Source organism: Haliaeetus leucocephalus, unplaced genomic scaffold (assembly GCF_000737465.1).
Source record: "Haliaeetus leucocephalus isolate CR32 unplaced genomic scaffold, Haliaeetus_leucocephalus-4.0 Scaffold264, whole genome shotgun sequence".
Lineage (NCBI taxonomy): Eukaryota > Metazoa > Chordata > Aves > Accipitriformes > Accipitridae > Haliaeetus > Haliaeetus leucocephalus.
Window position 1 is genome coordinate 5,674 of NW_010972700.1, and position 8,665 is coordinate 14,338.

At 59.1% G+C, this 8,665-nt stretch overlaps 2 protein-coding genes across 2 annotated transcripts; one reads left to right on the top strand and one right to left on the bottom strand.

Moving 5' to 3' along the window:
* The first annotated feature begins 6 nt into the window (after positions 1-6).
* Positions 7-1,048, top strand: LOC104832814 (chromosome unknown open reading frame, human C7orf49). Its single transcript, XM_010569187.1, has 3 exons — positions 7-16; positions 92-155; positions 364-1,048. The coding sequence occupies exons 2-3, from the start codon at positions 108-110 to the stop codon at positions 589-591; spliced, it is 276 nt and encodes a 91-aa protein (XP_010567489.1). The 5' UTR covers positions 7-16; positions 92-107; the 3' UTR covers positions 592-1,048.
* A 99-nt stretch (positions 1,049-1,147) lies between these two features.
* On the bottom strand, positions 1,148-6,990 carry TMEM140 (transmembrane protein 140). Its single transcript, XM_010569188.1, is given in 5 exon segments — positions 1,148-2,412; positions 2,414-2,997; positions 4,288-4,403; positions 4,984-5,099; positions 6,928-6,990. Coding segments are annotated over 3 exon segments (654 nt in total). The 5' UTR covers positions 4,301-4,403; positions 4,984-5,099; positions 6,928-6,990; the 3' UTR covers positions 1,148-2,355.
* Between the last annotated feature and the right edge of the window lie 1,675 nt (positions 6,991-8,665).

Consider the following 8,665-nt stretch of genomic DNA (forward strand, 5'->3'; position numbering starts at 1 on the left):
AGGCGGCGGGTCCCAGGTAGTGCCGCTGGGGCGGGGGGGCGGGGGGACCGGGCCCGGTTCGCCCTGAGCGTCTTCCCCGTGCGGTTGGCAGGGCGGCGGTGTACTGCATGAACGAGGCGGAGCTGGTGGATGTGGCCCTGGCGGTCCTGGCGGAGGTGAGCCCGGAGCCCCCGGGGCGGGGGGGACACACGCACACGGTCCTGGCAGCGGGGAGGGCTCGGGGGAGCGGGCAGGGAGCGCTGCCACCGGCGGCGGCGGCTCCCTGGGGACTGGCTGGGGGTGTCCCGCGGGGGGGCTGCTCCCTCTGCCCCTCGGGCTGCAGTTCGCGCACAGCCGGGTCTGGTTGTTTTTCCCTTCGGTTAGAACCTGCAGCGCGAGGAAGCTGAGGAGAAGGCCCGGTCCGGGAGCCAGGAGGAGCAGGAGCTCCGGGCAGCGCCAGAGGAGGCTCCGGGGAGCACGGCCAGCACCGGGGGAGGCAGCGGCCGCAGCCCGGCTCTGCCGTCCCCTCCCGGTGCCGACGCGGGGCGGACGGGCTGGGAGGACTCTGAGGACGATGCTCTGAGATACGTCAGGGAGATCTTTTTCAGCTGACGTTGCCTGCTCCGCCGCTGCCCAGGAGCCAAGGGGCCACCCGGGACGGTGGGAGGAGGACCTGGAGCGGGCTGTGGGTCTGCTGGGTTGGGAGCCTGTGGAGCTGGGAGGAGGCCCCTGAAAGCCGTGGCGGAAAGGAAGGGGGCACCCGCTTCTCCCGGTGTGCGCTGGGTTCAGCGGGATTTGGCTCCGGGTTAGGTCGTGTTCGTTTTTGCTCGGTGTCTCGGAGCGCGGAGAGATTAAAGAGGACATCTGGGTTCCTGTGAGTGTCCCTTTGGTGGGTCGGTGCTGGGGCTCGAGGGGAGCGTGGCGTTGCTGGCCCTGGCAGGCTTTTGCTGGCTCTGCGGAGCCCAATAGTCGCGGTTCAGCCTTGGGGCTCCCTTGTCCTTGCGGTCCCTCTGTGACAGCTGCCGTGGGGCCTGGCAGGCTGTCCCCGTTGGGCCTGACGCTGAATGTGCCTCCAGGCCTCCCATAGCTGGGGAGGACGTGGGTGGGAGCGGACTGGCAGGGGCAGGGACCGTTCTGAGGAGGCTGACCCCATGGCAGGGTGCGGGGGGGTCTAGGGAGGGATAAGGATGGCTCAGTGGCAAGAGGCAGTCTGAGGCGGGGATGAACAAACCACGCGAAGCCAGGACAGGCGCGAGAGCCTTTAATGAAACGCAGAATCAGTCAAACCAGCGTCACCAGCCACAGCCCCACCAAGACGGCAGCAGGGGAGAAAACGGACCCTGGTGTCCCGAAGGGGATGGGGGGGAAAGCAGGCGCTGCTTTGTGCGAGGCTACAGACGTGGCACGGAGCGGTGCTGTGTACCGCCACTGAGGCGGAGAGACCCCATCCAGTGCGCTGGCTGTGATGGCCCAGCTGGGGCACTGCACCCCAGCCTTCGGCAGCCCTTGCGCTGCTCCCCGAGCACACGCTTGCACGGGGCGCGCGTTGGTCTGAGCTAGCTTTGTGGTGACCTGCCCTCGTGCAGAACCCGTTCTCCTGGAGTCTCAAAGGCTGCTGGACTGCGGGGCTCAGCCCCGTAACGTAAGTGGGGAGAAACCTGGGGCTCTGCACCAAAATCGTCTGCTTCCTTGTGGAAACCCTCCTCATTAGAGCTGGGTTCAGTGTTCAGCAAGTTGTTGGTCTGCCTCTCCAGGGGCTCTGCTGCTGCTTGGGGTTGGATGTGGGCCACTCCACCCAAATGAACTAAAGCAGAGTCACTCCAGGTGTTATTCCAGCAGGTGAAGTACAGGTGCTCCTGCCGAAGAGTATTTCCAGTGCACCTCTGGGGTTGCCACTGCTGCGATGGCCGTGTGAAGCTGCAGCTCCTCAAGTTGCTTCGAAGGCGTCCCTGGTGAGTTCGGGAGGTGGAGAAGGAGCAGAGTCTCTTTGGGCAATGCCAAGAAAGGAAGCCTGTTTGCTTCTCTGCCTGCTTATACTTAGGCTAGATGTGGCCAGAGGGTTGTGTCCACTGTGTGCTGGTTCTGATCCGTCCCCTTCGCTCTCCTCTGGGTCAGGGCCAGAAATGCTGTCGCTTGTGATGCTGTGCCCCAGGTTGAGGGGTGTGTTGCACGCTGCTGTTCCCAGAAAGCTTCCACGCCGTGCTGCGGGTGTTGGTGTCTGCTGCCTGCTTGCTGCAGGAGCACTGCACGCAGCCATTTGCCAGAGGCTGGATATGGGCCTTTGGACTAAGGATCAAATTCCTACCAGTGACTAAAGCTGTAGTGGGATTACGGTTTTAAAGCATGTTATCAATAGCGCTTGCATCTTCTTCACTCTCAAATCCCAACGGGCAGGGCCCCATCAGTAAAAGGGCTTTGACACGGATGTGTGTTGCTTGGCCCAGCTGAGGTACATAGTGGCAGTGAGAATCTGGAGCAGCAGCAGAGCCTGAGTCCCAAGCAATGCCAGGAAGCCCCCAGTGAAATCCGAGAGGTGAATCCACTGCGAGGTTTGGAAAAGAAATGTACCCAGGCCTCCAGACAGGATTATCATCTTGATGATGAGTATGATGAGGATCGCCTTCCAGCCCTCTCTCTCCTCTCTGCACTTCACGTGTGCAACAAAAACAGGGTAGAAGATGCTGAAGACCAGGCAGGCGTACACACAAACCCTGGCTAGCACCATTCCTGGTAGGCTGATGCCCATCACCTGCAGATGCTTGTACTCCAGGCACTGCAGCTCCCCAGCTGTCGCGTTCCACAGGCAGAAGTTGTAAAAGCCAATGCGTTTGTCAGGGAGGTCGACCAGGTTCCCGGCTTCCCAGAGCAGCGCGTAGAGCATCAAGGCCAAGTTTCCAGCAGCCTCAAGGAAGGTCAGTGCACACAGCAGGTGCCCGGTGCACCGCTGCTGCAGCAGACCCATCCTGGCACCTGCGTGCTCTCTTGATAGTGTGGTACAGCCTGCAGTGGGGACGCCTGCTGCAAAACACGAAGCGGGGAACCCATTGGTGGTTGCGTCTCATGGCACCCTTCCCAAGGTGTGCTCTGAGCCTGTGGCCCTGAGGTCTCGGGACTCCCCTTGCAAGGAGAGCAGGAGCATCTCTGTGCTGTGCATGTGTTACTGGGTGCGGGGGATGTGCATTTTTGGTCACAGCAAAGGTGGCTTTAATGATGTCCTGTGTGTGGACCATCACTGGGAGGACAGTATGGCTCCCTTAGCCCCGCACGTGCCCTTTGCACCACGGTCTCACGTTGGACTGTCCTGGTTTCAGCTGGGATAGAGTTAACTGTCTTCCTAGTAGTTTGTAAGGTGCTATGTTTTGAGTTCAGTATAAGAATGTTGATAAAACTGATGTTTTCAGTTGTTGCTAAGTAGTGTTTAGTCTAAAGTCAAGGATTTTTCAGCTTCTCATGCCCAGCCAGCGAGAAAGCTGGAGGGGCACAAGAAGTTGGCACAGGACACAGCCGGGGCACCTGACCCAAACTGGCTGACAGGGTATTCCATACCATGGGACGTCCCATCTAGTATAGGAACTGGGAGGTGGGGGCGGGGAATCGCCCCTCGGGGACTGGCTGGGTGTCAGTTGGCGGGTGGTGAGCAATTGCCCTGCGCATCATTTGTACATTTTATTAGTGTTATCATTATCATTTAGTTTCTTCTTTTCTGTTCTATTAAACCGTTCTTATCTCAACCCATGGGTTTTGCTGCTTTTCCCGATTTTCTCCCCCATCCCACTGGGGGGGGTGGTTAGTGAGTGAGCGGCTGCGTGGTGCTTAGTTGCTGGCTGGGGTTAAACCACGACATGGACAAGAGACGCATTCGTCAGTAAACTGCAGTGATGGGAGGGGAGCAAACCACTGTTGTCTGGTAAGGAAGGGGTTAAGAGCTATTCTGGGAAAATGCTTTTCTTTCACTTGTGGCCAGACAAGGACATCCTTTGTGATCTTTGGACAAGTGAGTAAAACGCAGGCCCGACAAGATCTGAAGTGCGGGGCTCCCCTTGCCTCCCCCCTCCAGCTCTGGGACTTGATGCCATTGATGCCACTCATTTCCAGCATCCACATGCCCCTGAGGCCCGTGTGCGCCTGCACATTTCTGGGCACAGCAGGGCTGATCGCCTGCAGCCCTGCTCCCCGCTGAGGCTGGCAGACATGGTGCTCCTCTGTCCCGGTTGCCTGAGGACCGATGCCCCAGGCAGACGGGCAGTCGTCCACCACAAAGAGACACCCCGGACCCACCTGCCCTCCTTTGAGGCTACGGAGACAGACCTGCGATTGCCATCCTCCTCGCTCCTCTCTCAGACTGCCTGGCAAACGCGAGTCCCTGCTCCTGTCCTGGAAACGTGGACTGTCCTCAGTGCCCTCTTGCAGGCTTCTGCTTTGCACTGAAAAACAGGGAAGTGGCATGAGGAAGGGGTACCGCTGGCTGCAGAGCCACGCAGCATCGCAGCGCTGCCCACCCGAGTCTGTACAGAGGCACAAACACAGGGCAAGGAGCTCAGACCTCGGCTTCAAGCTCAGCCTCCAGCTTGAGGCTCTGCAAATAACCCCTTTCCTGCCTATGCCAAGCACTATCTCCTGTGATTTACCACCTTCCCTCAAGAAGTTCACAACGTCGGTCCTGCTGTCTCCCCTCCACTGCCCGTTGCCCACTGGTATATCATCCCAATGTCCCAGGCCATCACCCCACAGCTGCTTGTGGATTTAGCACAGCCTCTGAGTTTTTAGAGTGCCAGGAGAGACCCCACTCAATCTGTACCCAGTGCCTGGCTGCAGTGCTGGTGAGTAGAGACCCTTCAGCATCCCCCCCACAATCCCTGTCTCCCTGGATACTTGGGAGTGGGGCACCAATGTTTAATGTGCACAGGGATAAAGCTTCTCCATCCCAAACTTCTCGTCCTCCACAGTCATAGCCAGGACGAGCACACACACCATGGAAGGGGGTCACAGCATCCAGACACCGACCTGTCCCCTTCCCCTGCTCACTACTTCACTACTTCTTGTAGCTTCCCTTGGAGGTCTTCACAACAGGCTTCTGGAGAGACTGGACGGTCACACGGAGGATGCCCATGGTTCTGAATCTACAACGGAGACACAAACAACCAGGAAAAGATCTGTGCCTGGCCCCAGAGCGTGCTGCAGAATGAGACCTCTTGCACATGTAATTGCACCAGGGTTTGTCACGCCCCTGGTGTTGCCTCTTGGTTTGTCTGGCTTTACACATGCTCTCCTGCAGCCAGGCATTGCTGCTCTTCCTCTCCCTGTTCCACAACAGCTTACGCCTGCCCGCCGTTCTCCCTGCCACCCTGCCTTGCAGCCCTCGGAGGGAGAACAAGCTGTGCTTGGAGGGGGCTCTTGGTTAGCTGACCAGCTCCCCAGGGATTTGTGTTGGAGCTCAGAGCTGGGACCAGTACAGCCCAGCTGGCTCCTGGCCCTGCTCACCCACTAACCCTTGCTGTCGTGTTTCTTTAGACCAGTTTCCTAAGGCGGGCAGGCCTGTAGAAATACGGGCTTTTCGTTCAATCATCCTGTGTTACTTTTTATTAACCCTCCCCCACCTCCATAAAATATAAAAGTAATTAAAAATTGCACATGTTTACTAGAGAGGGGACAGAGAATTAAATTCCTAGCAGGTTCGTGGAAATACATGGAGGGCTGAAGAAGAGCCACCTCAGAGACCCTGTGCTGTTAACGTGATCTCTGTGTATGAGGGCCCCGGGGAAATCCAATGGTATTTCTGCCCTCTCCTCTGCTTTGAGGCTCATGTCTATAAAGACCTCTTTTTTTCCCAGCGATGCCCCTCTGTTCGCTCTGCCAAACTGCGGGCAGATTTCCCCCTCAGCCTCCGGCTGCGTCCCCAGCCCAGCAGGTAAAATCCCTGTCCCCAGGCGTGACTGCGACAGGGACAGAAACCGAAACCCGTCCGATGCGGGTGCCCGGTGCCAGCTGGGGCAGAGAGCGCACGGCTGGCTTGGAGGCGACGGATGGAAAACTTGAGACCTGGTGTCCCAGACTTGGCATTCCTGAGTTCTGCGGCTCGGCCCCGAGGCTGGTTTGGAGGCAGCCCGGCCCAGACGCAGCGGATAAACAGGAAAGAGCTGTCAGCCCGTGTCCAGCTGGGGCTTTTCCCAGACATCTGCAGCCCCTCCGGCTCTAAGGAGGTGCCTGTGCCCTTGGACGGGACAGTCTGCGGCTCTCCATCAAGGATGTGAGAAAGAGGAACCCCAGCACGGCGCAGGGACCCCCAGCCTGGCTTCAGCCCCCTTGTTTCTGGGCTGGCATCGCTGGAAGCACCGGGCTGCACCACGGGAGAGCTCTGTGTCTGTCTCCCGGGCAGAGAAAGGCTGTGTGTGGGCGGCTCGGGAGCTCCCTGGGGTCTCTGTGTGTGAGACGGGGCTTGTAGGGACCCTCCGTGCTGCCGGGACTGCGGGGCCCTTCCTTCTGCTGACTCAGGGCAGGTGAGCGGCTTGCCAGGCTGGGGCTGTGCGTCCCCCCCAGCGAGCTGCTGGCCGAGTGCCTTGGCTTTCCCGCATCCCCCCTCCCCGGCTGCTGGGGCGAGTAATGCCGTGCAAGAGTGGTGGGAAAGGAAGGCAGCTTTGGACTTGGAACCTTTCCTTTAAGCCACCTGCTCCTCCCCAGGATCCCGCTTTCCCCCTCAGGCAGGATCAGCTGCAGGGAAACCACAGGGGAAGAAAGGCCGCTGACAAGTTAGGGATTGCTGGCAAACAGAAACCAGCCGGCGGTACACGGACCGGGCTGCGGAGGAACTGTCCCAAAAGCGTGCCACAGCTGGGGAAGGACCTGCTCCCTCCCAGACATTTGCATCCTGCAGCACCACTTCTTCTCCTGGCAGCTCCCCGCGATGCCAGCGGCATTAAAAAGGTGGGGGACCCAGCGGAGGATACTTACGGGCTGCCCATCTGGCTGGGTGCGGAGCTGAAACTCGCTGGAGAGGGCCGAGGTGTCACCCGGGCGAGCCGAGCCCGTCTGTGGCTGCTGCCAGGTCCCGTGGCGTCTGGGCTCTGACACCGCAGCCCCTGGTGTGTCACAAGCAGCTGCCTCTGGTTTCTCTTTCAGTTTTGAAGGTCGTGGGAGCCTAACGCAATGCTCCTCCCTGATGCTGCGTCATCTAATAAATACGAGCAAGAAAACAGGCCGAGCGCTGCCACTGCCATCCAAAGCGGTGGCAGGTTTGCACTTTCTTCTCCCAGCTGTGCTGACCCACGTGAATAACTGACCGGGCTAAGCTCACCCGGGAAAGTTGTGCTACTAGAGCGGCTTGGGTGTCCGTGGGGGCCGAGACGAGTTTGTTCTGTTTGGACACTTCTGTAGAGGTGACCGACCATCCCAGTGCCAACCCCACCACTGTCGGTGTTCACCGACCACTTCGCCCTTCTCGCAGGTTGAACGCTGCTCCCCTCCCTCCGCTTCCCAGACCCAGCTTTGCCCCGACTCCCCCTCGCCTGCAGACGCGGTGTCTACGCAGGCGCAGCGCGGAAGCGGCAAGCTGCCTGCCGCGACAGGAAACCTGTGAAACCTCGAGTGATGTAAGGGGCAAAATTCTCCTTCCTTTAGTCCTCCTGGCCAGGTCCAGAACTGCTTGTCCTGTCCTGTAAGCAGCCTTGGTGGTGGGTCCGGTAGAGAGGGGTGTGTTGGGGGGGGGTACGTGTGGGACACCTAGCCACGAAGGTGTTCACGGAGTCCCACCTAGTCATTCCACATCTAGGCACGGTCTGGAAACCTCCGGGTGGTACAGAGGTTGTGAGCCTGTAATATTGGCACTCGCATCCAAGAGCACAAGGGAGGTGAAGGGAAATACAGAAGGAAGAAGAGAAGCTCGATGGATAGAGCCATCAGGCAGGTAGCGGTGGGGAGGTGCCTTCCTACCCAGCCTGTGTACGTGGAATAATTTTAGCCCTGAGAAGGACAAGGGTCTGGACTGAGGTGGTTCGGATCACAGATAGCTTGGGCTGGGGTTACGGTGGGAGAGATCAGGGGCGGGGGTGGAAGGTTTGCAGCAAGTAAAGCCTAGCAGGCCATAGCTGCTGAGCTGGATGTGGTGAATGGCGGGGACACAGAAGGAAGCCTTGGGGCTGAGTGTGGCCGGTAACTAACACTGGGGCTGCTGGCTGCGAAATTGGGGTACGAGCAGAGAGCACCGAGGTGGGACCTCTGTTCCAGTGAGGAAACACGCATTGGCAGGAGGCACGTTTGTGCTCTCACGAGGGGCGGTCACGCAGTTTCGCCTCACACCACTCACTTTTTTGTCATTCAGGAAGGAAAAGGGCGTTACGATTTGGGTCTGGTGATCAGCCGACGACTCTGCTGACCTCAGCACCGCAGGGGAATTTGCCGTTTTGCTGCCACAAGAAGGAGGCACAAGCAGCTCCATCACACACATCCTCACGTCGCATTGGGGTCCTGTTTGCTGGGGCAATCGGGATGACTGCCGCAATGGGTCTGCTCCATCATGCCACAGCACTTCTCCTAGAGAGGCATCTGATCCCCTTCCCATCTCCTACGCCTCAGCCTTCGTGCGCCTGACAGATGGCCACGCGTCCCGGCTTTAGCCCTTGCATACACCTCCATCTCTCTGGCCTTCTCCGCACTGCTCAAGCACTAAACGCACCATTTGGGAATGTTACTT

Excerpts from the sequence above, each read along its gene's own strand:
- LOC104832814 (XM_010569187.1), top strand. The coding sequence starts at position 108 with ATGAACGAGGCGGAGCTGGTGGATGTGGCCCTGGCGGTCCTGGCGGAG. Across the intron at positions 156-363 it reads CCCTGGCGGTCCTGGCGGAG|AACCTGCAGCGCGAGGAAGC; the intron begins GTGAGCCCGGAG and ends CCCTTCGGTTAG.